The following is a 19,174-nucleotide window of genomic DNA, read 5'->3' as shown; positions in this document are numbered from 1 at the left end:
TACGAAATAGGGGCCATGCTGCGAGTATGGGTAGCGGGAAACAGATTGCGGGGCGTACGGGGCGCTAGGAGTTACCCCATACAGCTCCCCGTTGCCCCGGTCCTTGCTCAACCTTAAACCCCGGTTACTAAGATCCAAATCTCTTCCTCCGTAATGCCGGATAAGCGAGGTTGATTTCATACCTACTGGACCTTTCTTGCCTTGTGTAACTCTACTGAAGATATCGATTTGATCGGCTGTCAGTCGCTAAGTACCTAATTACTTCCAATTCATGATCAAACTCGTCATGCCTTGTGGGCCACAACAATCCAAGCAGACATCTCCAACGTCCCCGTCTCCTTTTCTTCGTCACTCAACTGTTTTCGTACCTCGTCATCCCACCGACCAATTTCTTCAGGACTCCATCCCTCCCAAAGCTTCGTCGTCCACATAGGCGATCTCAATGCCTTCACGGCTCCTTCTCCAGACCCACATTCCCAATTGGGACTGGACTCAGAAGACTTGACATGGTCGCTAGGGAACCCGCCACTCTCCATTATGCTTATGAGCTTCTCCTTCGTTAGCCACTCAGGGGGCATATACATAGGCCTTAGACCACCATCCGGCTTGATTGTATCCACAACTGCCTGGAGCACATCCACCGCTCGTCGCGTCTTCCATGTGGTAATTACAGCATAACCGCCGGGCTTGAGCACGCGGTACATCTCCGCCGCACCGGCTACCGGATCGTTGAGGGTGAACATGCCTAAGTTCATGACGACAGCATCGAATTCTGCATCCTTGAAACGGCCAAGGTCCTGGGAGTCCTGCACAAACGCGTCCGCAGTGGTCCAGTTGAGCGAAGCTTTGTTTGCCTTGAAATTATCGATCATGGCAGGGACGTAATCAATGCCAGTTACTCGCGGTGGCGGCGAAATTGGTAGGCCCGGAACCGCAACATCTTCTGGCGAAGGTGACAATATGAGCTTGGTCACTATTCCTGGCCCCGATGCAGAGTCTAGGATGTGACTTGATGAAGTGTAGCTCGACAGCGGTAAGAGGGATAGTGCAGCGGCAGCTAGACGCGAGCTGGTACTTCCCACATACTTTTCATACTCGGAAGCAGTGTTCTGGAAATATGACTTGATCGAGGACTTATCAGATAATATGCTGGCCATATTGTAAGTGACTGTTGCTGATTGTATTCTAAAGACTTGAGGGTAGAAAGACGTGAAACTGGTGTGAAATTGATGATACTGGCAATATTTCAGTCGCGGATTGTGCCCTTTAAATATACTCTTCTTGAATAAAAGGGATATTAATAGGGCGTCGGGCACATAATATTAGTTCGCGAAGAGTCTCCGAAAAGTTTCCGGGATCCTATCAAGATGCGCATCAACCTTGTTGAGTCACATAAACTTTTAGAATGGAGTAAAATACTTCGCCTCGGATACCTAATCAATTATGTAGGTAATTATAGGATCTATAGGTAATTCCCTCCCTGAATAAAGAATGGTCGTCATGAGGTGTTAAGTTCCGTCGGCCCACATTAATAAGCCGACATGATCTCCTATTCTCAGCCCTAAACAACCCAAGGACCACATGAAGCGGGACTTACTTAGAAATGCCGAAGATTGAATCTATGGACCAAATCCTGATGTGATTCTATTTCGGAGGATAGAATTCCTCAATACCTTCTTACCTAACTTAAGTCATGAGCTCCTTCATCCCATCGGGGCTCCATCATGTTGCATATCGAAACTTCAAAAATTGTTAGTTTTCAGTGCAATTTCACATCAGTTGCGAGACTTACGAAGGGGTTGTGGAGATCCGTGCAATCATTTTCTCCCATCTCTTTACCAGCCTTAATTCTATCCTCTTCCGTAATTCCAAGTTCGCTCATCCGCATTTCCAGACGTCGATTGCGCATGACGAGCACCATCCTCCACAGGAAAATCACAACAATCTGGGCTGCTAAGCAGACGGTGCAGGCAATAAGCCCTGGGACATATCTGGGCTGCTCGTCGTTAGTACTAAAAACGAGGTAGGTAATAGGTCATGTTAGAGTAGATAACTTACCGCGTCCTTGGCTCTGAAAATCTGCGTCCCAGTCATGTTGCCGACACAATACCCTACAAACGTAATAGTTGTGCAAAGAGTACGTTTCGTTCTCCCAGCAACGTTTGACGGGACTAACGACCACGCAAAGAATGTGGCGGTTATGAAAGGACTCGTTATGAAATATCCAGCCCACTTCGTCCACTTATACTGCGGATCGTTAGGAAGAATTGTGACTAGGAGAAATCCAACGATTGGAGTTATGTTAGAAAGCATCATAATCCACCTAAAGTACGACGATTAGAAAGAGTCTCTAAGTTCAGGGGTTATATAGGTACCTACATGCGAGTGTTCTTTTTTCTAGTGGCGACAACGCCAACCAAAACGAAGTATAGTATGGAGAAAATGTATTTTGGGATGTTTAGTACAAGGACTTGTAGATTTGCTGTAATAAAGTTAGCAATAGCTGTTAATGGTGGACGGTTGTATATTTACTGAAACCAAAAGTGGTGTTTAGGATCCCCGAAAAAGTCGTCAATGCGCCATTGGGGACTGCGTTTAGGAGTGCGTTTAGTCCAGCGAACCAGAACTGTGTCTTAATGTCAACCACCGAAACTTATAACTGTGATAGGGGCGTATCACTGGTACTTACTGTTGGATCTGTGAGACATTCTCTGGCCTGGTCCCACTTCCAATCCTTGAAGCCCGTTCGGTCATGGCCGGTATTATTAGCCATGACACGAGCTACGGCTATCTTTTTCTCCTCTGCGGAAAGCCAGCGTACCTCGGATGGCGTTCCAAGAAATAGGAGGCAAACAGCGCCCGCAAGGATAGTGAGACTACCAAGGAACTATGAGATGTTAGCCCGATTCCGAGCTTAGTTAGGTATATTTCATGTAATATAACTTACGAAGGACATATATCTCCACGCCTGGAAATTCGGGTTCCTGTCAGTTACAGACCCGATTCCGTACATGATTGCATCGGTTATCACGCTCATCCCAGCAAATCCGCTTTGGAAGACCAAGGCACGCGATGGATGTTCCCGAGTCGTATACCAAGTGCCGACGACGAGCAGGAACCCCGGACTTATGGAGCACTCGAACATCCCTTGAAGTGCGCGAAGCGTAATGAGCTGTGTGAAATTCTGAGCGAAGCCAATGCATAGCACTACGACGCCCCAGCAGATGATATACAAGGAGAGGACTCGGCCCATTGGGTACCGCTGCAATAGGATAACGGATGGTAGTTCGAAGATCAGATATGTTAGGTAGAACATGGTTGTTAGCCAGGCGAATTGTTGGCCAACGAGTCCTGTGTCTTCACGTAAACCGAAGGTCGCTTGAGTGCCCACGCAGGCCTTATCGACTTGTTGAAGGCCATGGCAAAGCCACATGCTATTACATCCACGGTTAGGAACTATCTTTCAGGTCGATGGAGTAATAGTAGGATATTATGACATATTCCTCGAGAAGATATTTTCCAGTATATTCGAACAGGACATGATGATTGTAAGAGTTACTCACAGTGGAAGAAGATATCTATCGACCTTTCTTTTGAGATGTTTACGCTCTGCATCAGTATACTGATGTGAAAGCTCCTGACTTTCGCTAGTAGTGATACTGATCGAGTGCGAGATTTGAGTCTCGACATATCTGACCTTTTCGATCGAATCCATCTTTTGAAAAGGGGTTGAGCCGCTAAACTGCGAATTAGTGTAAATCCATATAGTAAGGTTGCATATAGGTTATCCTCACCGTTAAATGTGATCTCTAGATGTTGTTATGTTGTTTATAACTCTTCAAAGTCTAAATTCGAATATAGAATTAACCCAAGATGGTCAACATGTTTTATCAATATGAGCATTGAATAATGATTGTCCACCTTTGGGAGCCGCTATATACTAGCTATGGAGTCGGTTACTCTTACTTGTAGTGCCAATCATATCTGCCTCGAAATCCAATGAGCATACCAAGGGACTCCCAGGGATGACACCCCTGAAATCGGAGAGCTCGTACATGTCTGATATCGGGGCTGGGAACACGTGGGGGCATTCTTGGGCGGAAGGATGCACGAATTAGAACTGTCAATCCACGACTAAATTCTGCGACGGGCATGATCAAGACCACGATTCACTCCACAGCATTATCTCAATTTCTAGTCTACAAGCCACTCTCTGATCCCCGCTACACGACACTGATCGCTGAGGTTGCAGTATCTTGTACAGCTACTCGGCTTCTAGGAGAAATGTAGTTCGGAAGATACCATGCGATGTAGTACAAAGGCGGCACAACGGTACTGGAAGAGACAGTGGCGTAATCGGCTTAGAGAAAGTTACACATGAAGGGTCTAAGGAAAAGTACATGCATCTGAAATGTCTAGCTTTTCTAGAACACCAGTTCATAACTTGAAGACTCCCGGAGAATACCTTCTGAGAATAGCTAAATAGGAATGTAGTAGGTACAGATACCGCATATCCGGTAATTTAGGAATAGGCTTAGGTCTAGAACGATGGGCGAGGATATGTTTAAATTGGTAGTCGACGTGTGAGACAATGACGGCAGACCATAATGCATCCTTAACCCGAAAAACACTTCCCAGAGAAGCAGATCAACAATCTCATGATTCACATTCATGCAATCAAGGTAGCTACCCGTCTTGGTATTGTAATGTGGCTTGAATTGGCCGGAGTTAGTCCATCCCTCTTAACCTCGATATGGTTATCTACCTGGGTACCTGCCTGGTAGGTAGGTACACACCTTAGAACCTGGATGCCACGTCGGTAGGTAATTAATTGATATCAAGTGGAGTTAGCAGTTCAAGTAGGTAGTAACAACGGCTTAGGGCTGAGTTGCCGAGGTTAGATTTAAGGTGGCTGATATTACTTCTGTGTGTTCAACTGGTTTATTATAGTGTCTAGAGCACCTGAAAATGTCGAAGGGAGATTGGACCCAGGAGGAATCTTGATCTGACCTCTAATTGCTGCCCTTGACTCAACTTGTCTATAGCTCTTAGTACTTATACTTAGAAAACTCGAGAACTTATTAGTATTCCTTGACGACTATAGTTACGATACAAGTTGACACGATAAAGGAGTCGCTCTATATATTGAAGGAGGGTTGTCATGATATGTAAGTGGACGCCAATTTCTGCATGTCTGGGAGACGACTGCTGTATACATACCTAGGTACCCAAGTGATAACCTGGACTTTGGGAAGGACAGGAGAACACGCTTTGGACATATACTTGCATGCTGTGAAATTCTCACAGAATTCTCGATTCAGTGACGGGATCGCCAGTCGATCCGACTTGAATTGTCTGCTGCAAACTTCTTGAATGGCGCTGGGCTCCCCCAGATCTACGTTGTGTAACCATGTATGAAGAGACCATCTTGGCATGACGACTTATACCACTTACATGACGGATATCGTTGAGCTCTTACGATAGTTCAACTATTTCTAGGGAGGCTCACGAACAGAAAAACAGCGTTAACGAAGTGCTGAAGGAACATATTGATATCGTTGGAACTTACGAGGGAGTCTCGAACCTCCCGAGTTAAGAGGTAGATAGGTAGGTATTTGTTGAATAAAACACATCACTAGGAATTCTAATGCAATACTCGACTACGTAGGTAACCCCATGGTATATAAGAATATACCTACTCTGCTATGTTTCTCGAGAACTGATGAGGATTTCACAAACTAACACCCCCTTTTTACCCAATGAGACATGACATCTCGCTTCCGCATAAGACCTTTCTTCCACGACTATGTATGGCTTCTGTCATGAGACGAAAGCTGTGAAACCATGATTGTTACACATATGGCAACGTAGTATAAGTATAATTCAGAAAAGAGATACCTTAACCTGAATGTGTTATTGGAGTTATGTTGTGGTTACATCCGGCCTGTCTAATCACCTTCATTTTTCTTTTTCCAAAAAAAGGAGTAAAGTGGTCGGCATATGACTTTAGGTTTTATTCAAGACTTCTATTCATATGCATTGGCACGTCCTCGAGTTATGACAGCGGATAGAATAACACGTAAGCGTAACTTACAAGGTTGTAGAATGAACTGAGATGTAACCACATATAAATTCCAATATATACAATATAATTATTGCCCATGAATATATATACATTAACTGTTAACAGTAAGTATGACAATAAGAATCCATCTGTATATTACCCGTATCAAAGACTAGGTATATACAAATTACCTAGTAGGGACCTGTAACTTGCACCTCTAGCACTTGACCGCCAACTTGGGTGCACTCGCCGCCAGTAGACTCTGGATGGCTTCAAGCGCGCTCAGTTCAACACCTAAGTCCGATTGGCCATCGAAAGTCCCCGTGTACCATTGAACACCACAAGTCGAGTTATCGTAGCCACTGCAGCTCAACGCGGCCCCGGAAGCGGATGCCTGAAGCAAAGGCTCGATGGTCGCCTTCACGCTAGGGACCAGCACTGCTGTCTTACCGAGCCAACGCGACAGACTGGCCTTGAAGCTTGTCTGATCGATATTGCAGCCCGAGCTTAGCTCGCAGTTATGCTCGTACATCACGTTGGTGGCGTTAGAGTTGGGTCCGAAAAAGGTGCTCTGTGCCGCTTTAAGCAGACCCTGAACTCTCGTCTCCCAAGCCGAATCGTTGGTGAATGCATACATGTGCGCCGCGCCGTGAAGGTAGGACGCGATATTATAAGACCATTCATCTTTGTTGATCGCGGAACAGTTTGCGCCTTGATTGTCGCCAGCTCCATCGAAAACATGGAAGTCAGCACTGACGAAGCCCACGCTAGTAGACCAGTCCCAAACCTTGGTGGCCCAATCACCGAATGTCTGGTTCCCGGTATACCGAGCGAGCCGGGCGGCAGTCTGGAAGAAGCCGCCATTGGATACGGTATTCTTGTAATAGTATCCACTCGTCGTCTCGATGTACTGCCACTTCAACCCACCCCCGCAAGTGGCGCTGTCCTTATTCCACCGCGTCACGAAGTCGTTAAAGGCATTCGTGCCGATAGCAAGCCAAGAATTGGCACAGCTGTCATCGCCCTTGGCATTGGAAGTATCGCAAGGAAGCGCGTCGAAGTCGTACTCCATCGCACTAAGCGCATTGTACACCCAATAGACCTGGTCGTCATTTGCCTCCCAGTTTGCCTGCTCTGCCGGCGCAAAGTCGTAGTTGGAGCCGACGTTCTTGGCTAAGGAGGAGAGAAGGTCGGCTTTATATGTTGTGTCGCCGGTGTACATGGTGTAGTCCATCAGGGCATTCCAGGCCGAGCCGGATTCCCACCAGAACCAAGGTTGCGGCTGTTTGAATTGGCCTGCCGTTGAGCTAGGGTCATGGTAGATGTAAAGACCCTTCGCGACTTGGGCCGCGATATCTTTGATGGATGCCGGATCATTTACGTTGAGGTTTAGGGCGGCGACAGCTGAGGTGAGCGCAGCGCCCGCGGCGATACTGGATAGTCTTGTCATATTTTATCCTAATTCTCTACGTCGATTTCCTCATGTCGATAGTAAAAAGGAAAGTAATGGCAGCATAGCGAGCAGAGAGTGCACGTCATCTTCCATTTTGAAATATATAAAGCACGACCCCTTTTTGAAGCAACGTTGCCCACATGCGCCTACGCCGTCAGCGCCCTCAGGAGGAAGCGCTAGATTGGTGTCGATCATATCGTCTTAGAGTAAGTCAGCAGCAGTTAAACAGCTACCATAGGATACAAAAGGAAGTTGGAGCGAATCGCTTACCGGGGCTTCGCCCACGCGAGTGGCTAAGCCAATAAAAGTGTTGCGACCCCCATGATCCTTAACACCCCTAAGCTATTTGCAGTTAACACAGCTAACGAAGCCAACTGCTGTTTTTGGCGTCGTCCAGGAACAACGATATCAGATGAAACAAGCGAGTGATTACTTGCATATTAAACATCTATATTTACCTAGGCATTCTCGGCCTTACTGAGAACCATGTGAGACCTCGTCATCTCCCCCGTTTACATTTCGAGGGCTTCACTAAACCTCCAGCAGCGCAAACGTGACACTTATATTTGCATTTTGATGAGGCGCGAGTGAAAACACCCTGAAATGGCGGCTACTTGTTTCGTTGATATATTTGATCATGTTGCGAATAGATATGTCCATGTGTAATTGAAACGACGGGAAGGGAGCGCGCGATCTCGGTAGCGTCAGGGGGATTTTGATGCTAAAGTCGTATTTAGCTAAAGGCTTATGTATGCCAAGAAGCGGGTTGGAAGGGAAAGAGTTTTCATGTGAAAGCAAACCCGGGGAAATCGGAGAATCATTACGCTGTATGCAAGCGCGCCAAGGAAAAAGAATCCGAATTCCGGGACCAAGATCAAGGTATCCTTGACTTAGGACCATCAATTATTTTACAGGCGTTCATCCTGATGGTTACCTCCCTAGGAGGTACATCTAGTAGATCAATTTACCTACATCTTAATAATTGCAAAAAGGAAGAAAAACACCAGGTTATCTAATATTGCAAATACTTCCTTAGTAGACCTATATGCACCCTAAAAACGGTCCCGGAACAGTACCTTATTATGGAACGGTTACACTATTGGAATGGAGTGGGGACCATTACATTGTGGGAACGGTTCCAAAATACGGAATTAACTTAAAAAAATTATTTATTTATTTAGTTATTTTATGCATTTATTCGATTTTATATATTTATTTAATGAATTTATTTATTTATATAATGAATTATTTTATTTAATTTAATCTATGTACCTATGTATTTTATTTAATTATTTATAAATTTTTAAAGTTTAAGGTTTTACTTGGATTCGAACTCTAAGGATTACGGTACGCGTTTTAAGTTTTACTATTACACCATTTCTACGTAAGGGGTTTTTTGGGTCTTATGCAGCTATATAAGCCCTTAGATTTGATTGGCTGCAACTGAGTATGACCCCGCATAACTGTCACGTGATCCGAATACTGTAACGCTAATCAGCTGTTGGAATGTGGAATAATGCTGGAACACCTGGCAAAATCCTTGTATCACTTGATATGTTCTTGGAATTGATTGGTTCGCATTGAAGCTGACTATCCTGCAGCTGCAATCAGGTGGCACGCACATGGAACTAGCTGGAACCGTTCCTAAGCAAAGGAACCGTTGCGGGCCAGTCCCGGGACTGTTTTTGACTTACATAGCTTTCTACTAAGGTTCCCACCAATCATAAATTATGAAGACATTAGCACTGACGCTATGAGTGTTGAAATTTCCTATGTACAATGAGATGCAGATAAAGTCCAGCGATTTGCAGGATATCCACTTAGGTAGCAGCGATCCGACGATCTGGTTGCACGTTTCACATAAAGTTCAAGGTTCACCATCGCGATTATTAGGTGAGAATGTTTAAAAGGACAATAAGACACCCAATAAGAAAACTTAATAGCGAAAGACTCCAAGTCTAATTTGAGATTGAGTATAACCCAAACTCTAAACATGCACAATGGTGAAATGACCTTTGGTAGGGTCGACATTCCGGAAGTGAGCTTAATAAAAGTACCTATAATGAAGAAGAAAGGAGCGACCGCTTCAAAATACTTGCTCAAGACGCAACATAAATAGTTGTATCGCCGCAAAAGAATACTTCACCCAAAGATAACATTTTCATCAAACCAGACGGCTCTAGATACCCTGCCAACAATGAGATCAGCACCAAAAGATCAGATCTAAGGCAATTTCTTAAAGTAATGCGAGTGTATTAAGACTAGCTCCTCACAGATGAAGAGCCCGCTTACATCGTACACTGTGAGGGGTATATCACAACATCTTTACCCCCATCTAATTCTCTCTCTCACATGGAAGTTCTCCAAATGGAGCCCTCTAAGGGATTCAACAGTATAATTACGTATAGAGAACAAAGCAAGGGCTAAGAGTCGAATCTAAGTTACCAGGAATGTCCTAGACCCGTCGACATGGGCCTAAAGTGAAATGCGCGCCGAGATGGCTTACCTCTATCCTTCAAAGTCAATTGAACATGGTATGTGTAACAGATCATCGTTCCAATAGCTACAATTTGGAGGACGACCAATGTCGGCGATTTCATACCACGAAGACCGGCTTAAGCGATTCGTCCCTTAGGAAAGATATTTACGTAGGTCTTATGAATTGACTGCGAAAGCCTACCATCGTTGACTGGGGGGTCGCCTGTCTGTCCGTACTAGAAACGGTCACGTGATAATTACCAATCCCTTCGGTTTTAGATAACACTAATAAGACGTTGTTAGATGGTGGACTACGGCAAAGAAGATGGGTTCATGGAAGAGGCCGAGAAAGGAAAGAAAACCACACATAGATTGGTTGAACGGACAGCGAAGAGACAATTGGACAAGTTGGGATGTTTTTCCGGAAGCGTTCTACACCCCACCTCCAACATCGTAGTTAGAATCAATCAAGGCTCATCACCGATTTAGTCGCATTGAACCTATCATCTAGCTTTTCCTATCAACATAATGTACAGCTGGAACTGGCATTGCTAGAAAAGTGTAGAAGAATCAATTACTAGGATTTGTAGAGCATAGAAAGATGGGAGAGGACAACGAGTCTGACAATAGCGATGGGAGCGAATCAAAGAAATCCAGGAATGATGATTTAGGAGTTGTTAAGATATAGAGTAAACCTCGGCCTCACCAACACAATAGAATATTGTATATCTATGACATTAGCTGTGTGACGTCTTCGTAAGAAAGAAGCTTCATAATGACATCATAATAGCGACATCAAGGTGTTTACTTTAGTCTTCTCCGACATCACAAAGCCTCTCCTCTAGAAATATCCATCTCACTCCAACTTGTCATCACTAGATTACCTTGACATCTTAAAATTTCGAGCCAACTACCTACTAAGTCCTCAGTTCGTCTTGAGAAAAGAATAGGAAAATGTCCAAGGAAGGTGGAGATCTCAACCAAATGGCCAAAGATGGCACAAGCAGTAGGTTTCTTCATGCTTGAATTATCATCCTGTCGATGCATTTCCCAATTAGTGTATAAATCCAACTAACGCGCTTCATTGAAGTTCCTGGCGATGCCGGAAAGCAGAACACGATCCCGTCGGTGCCGAACCCAGAGCAGAGGTCACAGCACGCCGCAGGTGGCATCGGCGCGACTTCCCTGCACAGCGCCGCCGACAATCCGATTGGGGGAGGGAAAAACGCTGACGACAATGCCGTAACTGCTAGCGGACATGCGGTGCCGCAATCGACCGCAGCTAAACCTAGCGGTAGCGGCGGGAAGGAGCGGGATCCTGAAAGGTTCCGGACATTCTAGTCGTACACATACTGAGATATGTATCCAATTATGTAAGAGAAGGATAAACCAATGGCAGAAGTTAAAATAGTTACAAGTTATCATGATCAGTGTGCATGAGGGGTCGTTGATTGACTGAGTGCATGTGTGGGATCTAGATAGGTACTTCCTAATCAAAAAAGGGGCAAATAGGCAAGTAGCTCATTCTCACATTTCACGTCTTCCAAGTTGCGTATTCTTCAAGATTATAGTCATGAATATTAATGAAATGTCAATTATGCTCTGTGAGAGCGACGTGTAAATACAAAGTTACACAAGGTATCTCGAATAATAATACCGATGCATGGTTGTCGCATGCGATGCCAAATATTTTCCCCAAAACGCCCAATCCATGCGGCATGAAGATTATAACAATAAGGAAATCTGGAGTATGGACCCGAATAGCCTTTCCAAAGACGTAGATATTCTCGTATAAATCTCTAGAGGGGAATTGTGTCATTCCCGTCTATTCCGATACTTTAAGACCAACCCAAGAAGTTAAGGAGGTTGTTTCGCGGGTCTCCGTTGACTTCGACTTGGAGACTCTTTCTCCTCACCTCCTCGACCTCGGGCGTGTTTTGCTGGGCGAAGATGCGATCCATCGTGCTGGCTTCGCGCGTCAATTGCGAGCGTACATATGAGCCAACGGTGTAAGCTATTTCGTCGATGTCAGTATATTACTAGGTAAACAGGAGGCTAATGTAAGTGGGGAGAGACTAACCAACTCCCAATACCAAAAGGCTTGGTAATACTCTGGATGAGACAGGGCCGAGCCTAGGCGCTACCACTGGGGCGGTAGCCCTGGCGGCTGCGTGCATGTGCGGGCGGAGACCTTGCGGGTGGGTGATGGCCATCTTCTTGATTGGGCTGGTTGGAGCTTTGTAGTGGTGGTGCGGTACTCTTAGTAGAGTGTACTGTAGGTACATGCAACGATGGTAACTGAAACCCAAAGGGTTGGATTGGCTTTTGACGAGTTGTGCGGATGTAATCAAAACTTGATTGCGATGCAGGCTGTAGTGAAACATTCCGAGACGGTCGGCTTAACGACGACATTATAAAGTTCTCGGGTCCTTCGATAGTTCTTCCATATTCACCGTCATTGCTTCTACCTTCACGTCGGGTAGGTCGACGACTTGCTAGACGTGGGACGACAATTTGTCGTTGATCACGATACAGTGGTGTGATGGTGGTGCTGCGGGCCTCACCGAAGCGCTGGCGGCTTGGACGAATCCAGTAACGCTCAATCCGCCCAGGGCCCGCGCCTCATTCAGTGGCGAGACCTCACCTGAAATCGAGTTCGAATAAAACCATCCCCACATCCTGTCAGCGAAGTTGTGACCCCACTTGAACCGTTCTGCCGGTTCATTATCGCTACCAGCTAGGCTTCTACCGTGCTGCTGTCGCCGAAGACCTGTCTGATCCGTTCATCTCGGATTGAGTGGGCAGCTGACAATGGGGGTCGGTGGATCGAGAGGAAATCACCAAACTGATGATTGGCTCTTCACCCCTTCACATGAAAGTGCTAACGGCTATGCAGTACCATCTTTGAGGCTCTAAAATTTGAGCCTTCTAATGAGGTAACTACCTAGCTTCTTGATGTCAGTAGACTCAGAAAGAAATTCTAGCCAAGGAACTGGTGGGACGATGGGCTCTATCCATGGATGCATACCGGGTTAATGGGGGTGCTAAATATCGTTAATCCATTCTAATGCGTTCTATCAATTCAATTAAGCGTGGAACAAGCATGGATAAAGGAATTGAATTGTACGTAATACCCTCTAAAATAATAAATGGCTAACTAAACTCAAACCCTCCGGGATCTTCCACTCCCTTTAATCTCACCATGTTCACCATCCAATTACTTTAGAGTAATAAAAAACAAACATCCAAATAATGATGAAACCAGAAACGTCATTCAATATACCTGGGAGAGGTATCCCATCGCTAATACGTGAGAGCCCGGAAAGGTTTACGCGAATAGCTCCGGGTATTCAGCCTTGATCAGATCGGCGCCCTGTAAAATAAGTCAGCCTGTTCTCTCACATTGCGAGACAAGGTGCAATGCACGTACCTTCTCAGCAACCGCATAAACCGCATTTTGGATACGGCAGTCGGGAATCACCGGGATGACAGACGCGTCGATGACACGAAGCTTGTCAACACCGAAGACCTTGAGCTTGCCGTCGACGACTCCTTCTCCAACGTTCTTCGACATGCGAGTCGTGCCGCAGGGGTGGAAGCCCGTCTGCGAACGCTCGAGGATCAGCTTATCCATAGCCGCGTCGGAGGTTCGAGGCATGGGCCAAGGGTAATCTTCGTGGATCATGTCGCGCATGCCCTCGCCGTTCATCAGCACGTCGTCCACCCAGCGGATACCTTCGCGTACCGCCAGGATATCCAGGTCGTCTTTGAAGAAGTTGAGGTTGATCTTGGGCTGCTCCAGCGGGTCTGTGCTGTTCAGCTCTACGGTGCCGGATTTGCTTTGCGGTCGGAGCAGGTCGACGATGACTGTGAGGTAGTCTCCCGTAGGCGGCGTAGGGATGTGCCACTGGAAGGCGTCGCTGAACATCGGCACGAAGTCAATCTCGAAGTGTGGCTGGCCTGCCGGGCCGAAGGGGTCGAGACCCCCGTTCGCAGCCTTGGCGGCGAGATACTCGGGGTATTTATTCAGACGCTCGTCGATACGCGGAAGACCGACCATTTCGAGCAAGCCCGAGGTGTATGGCCCCGAGTTCTTCCATCTATAGGCGCTGACGGCCGCGTCGTGCTCAAGACCGGCCCTCAAAAGATGGTGATCCAACCCGGTCCCGTCTTCAAGGCGGAAGACGTGAGGAAGGATGGGGTGGTCTAGCAGATTTTGACCTACATGAGCTGAGTCGACGATGGTCTCAATGTTGAACTTGGCGAGTGCAGCCTTAGGCCCGATCCCGCTCAACATGAGCAGCTTGGGACTCTCGAAGACACCGGACGAAACGATAGTCTCGTACTTAGATGTGAAGCTGTGCGTCTCACCTGAAGGCAGAATGACTTCTACACCGGTACATTTCTTCGTGGCGGGGTCGATGAGCAAGCGCTTGGAGTTGGTACCCGAGAGCACGGTGACGTTGGTCTTGCCCTCGAGGTACATCCAACTCGAAGAACGCTTGCCGTTGTAAATGCTATTGGTGCATTTCCACAGTCCGCGCATGGTGCCGTTGTGGACGTCGTCGGTCAGCTTTCCCCCTTTGCTTACCCAGGCCTTTGTTAGGGCATCTCGGAAAGGCTGAATCTCAGGCACGAGATCGGAATGAGATACAGGCACAGGCCCGTCGGTGCCGATGTACTTCAGCTCCTCGCTGTAGAGACCTCTGTCGTCATGGTAGGTGGCCGGCTTGTACAAGTACTTCCGGATGTTGTCCCACTTCCACTCGTCGCCGCCGTACGGCGCCCAGTCGTCGAAGGTGCCAGCCGAGCCGGGGATCCATGTGTAATAGTTGAGACAACTAGAACCACCTAGGGTCTTACCACGAGTATTCGGTTTCTCAACACGCGTATACTCTGGGCGGTCGATCATGGTGGTCTTGTAGGCCCAGTCATACTTACTGTCACGCAGCTCGAAAGCTCGAGCGGGCGTCGTGATAGCGTCAATGTCTTTCGGGTTACCAATACCGGCCTCGATAACCAAGACGCGGACTTTGGGCGACTCCGCTAGACGGCCGGCGACGGCGCATCCGGCAGTGCCTCCTAGAGATTGTGTGAGTTGACGGTTCCGGATTAGAAGCCTGATTATAGGACAACTTACCTCCGACGACGATGAAGTCGAACGGTTCAGCTGAGTCAACTTGATTGCTCATGTTGTACGTGTTGGTTCTTTGAGATGATGGGTGTTATAGATGTGTAAGAGTTGGTTTAAGTCTGAAGTCTGCTGGGGCCAGCTGAGACAGCTCGATATGTAATGAAGGGCTCTTCGGTAAGTTAATAGAGAAGAGTTGATTGTTGGCGCTGATATGAGGTTTGATGTGAATGCTGATGGACAAAACACCTTCATGATGCTCGCGATTCCGATGTCTTTATATCCCAAATATGGTGCGGGACTTTCACCCTTCATGCTTCACCCTCCCCCAACCTGTTGAAGGTATACATGCTGGCTCAAGTCTCATGCATATTATGTATGTGGCAATGAGTAAGCGTTCACATACTGGCGTCCACTTGAGAGCGATTGAAAGCGCCATCATGCGTTGTGTTACTCAGGGCCGGTATACTACTGGCTTTTCATACGCCAATACCCCTGCTGTCCTATCAAAATAGGGAAGGACACAAACGCATCTCCAATATCATGTCCTATCCGAGATGATTAATAATCTGTATGAATGCGAACGATGCCGAATAAAGAATTGGAGAAAATGAATATCAAATTATTCCCGTAGGGCCGCAAACATTTCCGAAAGCCTTGTCGCTATATCGCAACATGGTGTCTTCATTCATTGAAGCCTCTTTTTGTTGTTGTATAACAGAAATGAGAGACAGAGAAAGCCGAGCGAGTTTACCCCGTCGATGTAGATGCCGAACTAAGTGCGGCGTTCTTGATGACTGTCAGAGATGTCGACTCGGCGAAAACCCGGAATCTTGAAGAGACTCAATAACAACATCACTATGGAATGAATACCAAACGTTCTCATAGAACGATCACTATAACTGGAACAATTTATCGCTATGATGTTTTGGAAATCTTCAGAGGAGCATAGTCAATTAAGCAACCTCAGTTGGCGAGACTTAAAATATGTCTCTAAGATCAACATCCAGTTCCCATTAGCATCGACAACACAGACTCCTCGGCTTGTTTCGTTGCAGATATCCTAAATAGGACTCAAGTCAGTAAATTACATTTCAGTTTTACACGCTTAACTAACTAAATTTTACAGTTTGGAAGATATTGGAATAGACCTATTCACTTTTCCACAGTAAGAGACGTCGCTCCGAAATACAATAGGAATGATAATAATCGACATTAGCTCCTCCAGAATACCCTTGGCCAATAGCCTTATTCAGATGATGTTGCTTCGAGCCTATGAGCAATACATGGAGGCTAGGATTTTTTGGGACTCAACAATGGATTTGGTCAGCATCTGGCATCAATACCTCTGCTTCTCGAACCACTTTACGTACGAAAGTGTCCAATCAGACCTCCGAAGATACCTGGGTAGACTTTCAAGGCTTACATCGGGGTATGAAGTTCCCAGGGGTCCCGAGCCATGGTATTTCCCTTTTTAGATATCGTGTCGGGCATTCTTGCTCTTGTGTCGGATCTTTACACCATACTGATGCGCGGTTAGCCCCCTTATCCTCCAAGTTACAATACAACGTTCATGGACACTTACCCGATGAAAAACGAAAGGGATAGGGATAAAGCATACTGCAATCCCCCCAAGGAGCGAATTGCCGGGGCCAATCCCAAGTTGGCGAAAGAGTTCTCGGGCCTAGTCAGATAAGTTGACAAGTTAATTACCAACGAACAGAGATAAAGTCTTCGTGGGAACTTACAAAGAGAGGAAACGACGCGCCAAACGAGGCACGGAATAACGCATTCCCTGCAAATATCGACGCTGCATAAGTGGGATATGAAATCCCTAGGTAGTTGAATACCGTGTTGAATATTGTGACTACACATACGGTAAAGAGACTGGAGCCGATGATAGGAACGATCCAATGAATGCTTTCCCGAGCTGTCCAGCCATACCAGAAAAGACAGATCGGCAGGGTGACAGCCCCTACGAATGTCGGTGGGAGGACCATTTCCGGCCTGAATGACGGTTTAGCGAATTTCGGAATTATTCCGTATTTAATCCAGATCAGGAAGAAAGGTACAGTAACAAGAGCACCAATGAAGATACCCAGGAATGCTAGCCCCTCTGTGCTGGCACTAAATCCATAAATACCGCCAAAGACCAGAGGGAACGATTCGAACCACAGGAACAAAACTCCGTATAGGAGGGCCGAATACAGATCTATGAAGAAGACGATAGGCTCTGAGAAAGTCAACGTGAACGCTCGGCCAAGGACAATCAAACGATCTTTCGCAGTGTGATGCGCGGCGTCGATTTCGGACTGGCTCCTAAACCGATTGTCTCCGGTTAGTTCCCGTATTCTTTTGGCTCTCCTGTACAGAATATTCGCGGCGCTGGTCTCGGGTAGCAAGAAAAACAACAGGATGAGCACAAGCGCGCATAGCCACGTGAATATCCAAATTGTCCACCTCCACCCCTCAGCTGGGGCCGCGAAACCACCAATGATCGGACCAAAGACGGGACCGAGCACCCCAAATGATGAAAAGATACATATGCCGTATCCAGCACGAGCTGGATCATACATGTCGATGATTGTGGCACCTCCAGTCGCCAATGGAGGGCTGCCGACGAAGCCAGTAAGAGCTCGGAAAACAAGGAACATGGGCATGTTGACAGCGAATCCGGTTGGAAGTTGAAGCAGGATAAAGGCGAGGAACGTCCAAAAATACAGCGGGCTGCGTCCGAGTTGGGGGATCTCCGACATTGGGGACCAAAGCATAGGGCCTAGCCCATATCCGCTAATGTGAACGAAACAGCAGGTTAGTAGCGTTCTTATCTCAGGGCCAACATTGGCTCAGGCGTATTTTATTATCTTACATACAGGGTAAAAAGCGAGAGCCCTAGCGTTGCAACGATCTCGCTGGCGCCAAAGTCCTCCATGATACTCGGTATGCCGGGGACGTATATCGAACTCGCAATATAGAAGGAGAAGTTGAGGAGACACATTACGAAAGCAACCACCAGCTTCCATTTCTCAGGCCAGTTTTGCGGATTCTATGCCGGCGTCAGTTAAGTAGGTACTTATTTATCAGTCGAAATAGGAAGATATAAGGGGTACATACCTCCGGATCGTCAGGCCCATACCACTCTACTAGATATGTATCTCGACCATCTTCGGCAGCAGGAGTCAAACAGACACCTCCAGAAAGTTGGTTAGCTTGCTCCTCTTGCGGCGTGGCTGTCGAACTGGTATCCCTTTGGAGACAGCGTTTCCATAACGAAGCATCGTCTTCGTCGGGATATCTGAAAAGTTTGTGCCTCGATACAAAACGTACAAGCTGGCCAAATTGGGTGTCACGTATCTGATTAGCCATGATATAAAATGGTAGGAAGTAGTATTCGTAGTTTTAAACTGTTGTTTCTTTGAGAGATGCTCAGGGAACCTTTAGAAATATTCTCGTCTTTTACATTGGCCCGGCTAACATGGGCAGATATCTATGAGCATGGCTTGAGCGAAAACAATTTACCTTTTGGATTTCTAATTATTAACCTTAGTCCCACAGGGTGTTTACTTGCTGCCCATAGCGACATACTACGTCTTCCCTGCTTGTGTAGGTATATTGACCGGATAATCTGGTTATTGACTCGATATACGATCAAAGTGAGGATGTCCCACTTATTCGAAGCCTAATTGGCTTCAACTCTACGTGATCTCTACATGAGGCTATCTCGCTTCAAATGATAATGCATAGTGGACGGATATATGCGGCGATAAACGCTTCAGGGGTTGGTTTAGGGGCAGGAGGCCCGGAATTTGCGCGGAGGTAGTGGTGTAAACCCCGTAATAATATTCTCAAATACGCAAACGCCAAGCCATAGGTATATTGAATGACCTCTCGACACAACTGTAACACAGTGACTGCTCAGGTAAAAAAGATTTCTTGCTCATGGCATAATTTTGTAAAATACTCTTTATTTAGCCTGTTTTTACGTACCTATAGATGATGCTTTTAAGATTTGGCGTATAAATGATGCCTACCTACCTAGAACACAGCA

General features: G+C 46.5%; 7 protein-coding genes across 7 annotated transcripts; 1 reads left to right on the top strand and 6 right to left on the bottom strand.

The window, feature by feature from the left end:
* Positions 1–127: 127 nt before the first annotated feature.
* F4807DRAFT_410656 (S-adenosyl-L-methionine-dependent methyltransferase) lies at positions 128–1,495 on the bottom strand. Its single transcript, XM_047996632.1, has one exon. It carries the CDS (start codon positions 1,155–1,157, stop codon positions 285–287), a length of 873 nt encoding a protein of 290 aa, XP_047857862.1. The 5' UTR covers positions 1,158–1,495; the 3' UTR covers positions 128–284.
* A 227-nt stretch (positions 1,496–1,722) lies between these two features.
* Positions 1,723–3,715, bottom strand: F4807DRAFT_470722 (MFS general substrate transporter; the record flags this gene model as incomplete). Its single annotated transcript, XM_048002847.1, has 8 exons — positions 1,723–1,740; positions 1,793–1,996; positions 2,059–2,323; positions 2,380–2,482; positions 2,533–2,626; positions 2,690–2,887; positions 2,948–3,434; positions 3,564–3,715. 8 exons carry the CDS (start codon positions 3,713–3,715, stop codon positions 1,723–1,725), a joined length of 1,521 nt encoding a protein of 506 aa, XP_047857861.1.
* A 1,505-nt stretch (positions 3,716–5,220) lies between these two features.
* On the bottom strand, positions 5,221–7,514 carry F4807DRAFT_449953 (glycoside hydrolase family 76 protein; the record flags this gene model as incomplete). The annotated part of the gene is made up of 3 exons (XM_048000073.1): positions 5,221–5,290; positions 6,301–7,077; positions 7,132–7,514. 3 exons carry the CDS (start codon positions 7,512–7,514, stop codon positions 5,221–5,223), a joined length of 1,230 nt encoding a protein of 409 aa, XP_047857860.1.
* A 3,435-nt stretch (positions 7,515–10,949) lies between these two features.
* On the top strand, positions 10,950–11,336 carry F4807DRAFT_456681 (uncharacterized protein; the record flags this gene model as incomplete). Its single annotated transcript, XM_048000919.1, has 2 exons — positions 10,950–11,001; positions 11,086–11,336. 2 exons carry the CDS (start codon positions 10,950–10,952, stop codon positions 11,334–11,336), a joined length of 303 nt encoding a protein of 100 aa, XP_047857859.1.
* A 213-nt stretch (positions 11,337–11,549) lies between these two features.
* On the bottom strand, positions 11,550–13,096 carry F4807DRAFT_410649 (uncharacterized protein). Its single transcript, XM_047996631.1, has 2 exons — positions 12,076–13,096; positions 11,550–12,009 (listed from the first exon to the last, which is right to left on the bottom strand). The coding sequence occupies exons 1-2, from the start codon at positions 12,377–12,379 to the stop codon at positions 11,834–11,836; spliced, it is 480 nt and encodes a 159-aa protein (XP_047857858.1). The 5' UTR covers positions 12,380–13,096; the 3' UTR covers positions 11,550–11,833.
* Positions 13,093–15,301, bottom strand: F4807DRAFT_261103 (putative GMC oxidoreductase). The gene is made up of 3 exons (XM_047994482.1): positions 15,136–15,301; positions 13,426–15,077; positions 13,093–13,368 (listed from the first exon to the last, which is right to left on the bottom strand). Exons 1-3 carry the CDS (start codon positions 15,185–15,187, stop codon positions 13,324–13,326), a joined length of 1,749 nt encoding a protein of 582 aa, XP_047857857.1. The 5' UTR covers positions 15,188–15,301; the 3' UTR covers positions 13,093–13,323.
* Positions 15,302–16,600: 1,299 nt separating this feature from the next.
* On the bottom strand, positions 16,601–18,492 carry F4807DRAFT_456678 (benomyl/methotrexate resistance protein; the record flags this gene model as incomplete). The annotated part of the gene is made up of 5 exons (XM_048000918.1): positions 16,601–16,651; positions 16,712–16,810; positions 16,875–17,916; positions 18,000–18,172; positions 18,241–18,492. 5 exons carry the CDS (start codon positions 18,490–18,492, stop codon positions 16,601–16,603), a joined length of 1,617 nt encoding a protein of 538 aa, XP_047857856.1.
* Between the last annotated feature and the right edge of the window lie 682 nt (positions 18,493–19,174).

This window comes from Annulohypoxylon truncatum (assembly GCF_022578515.1).
Source record: "Annulohypoxylon truncatum strain CBS 140777 unplaced genomic scaffold F4807scaffold_4, whole genome shotgun sequence".
Taxonomy (NCBI): Eukaryota; Fungi; Ascomycota; class Sordariomycetes; order Xylariales; family Hypoxylaceae; genus Annulohypoxylon; species Annulohypoxylon truncatum.
The sequence above is the reverse complement of the archived record's forward strand: the minus strand, read 5'-3'. Positions and strand labels throughout refer to the sequence as shown.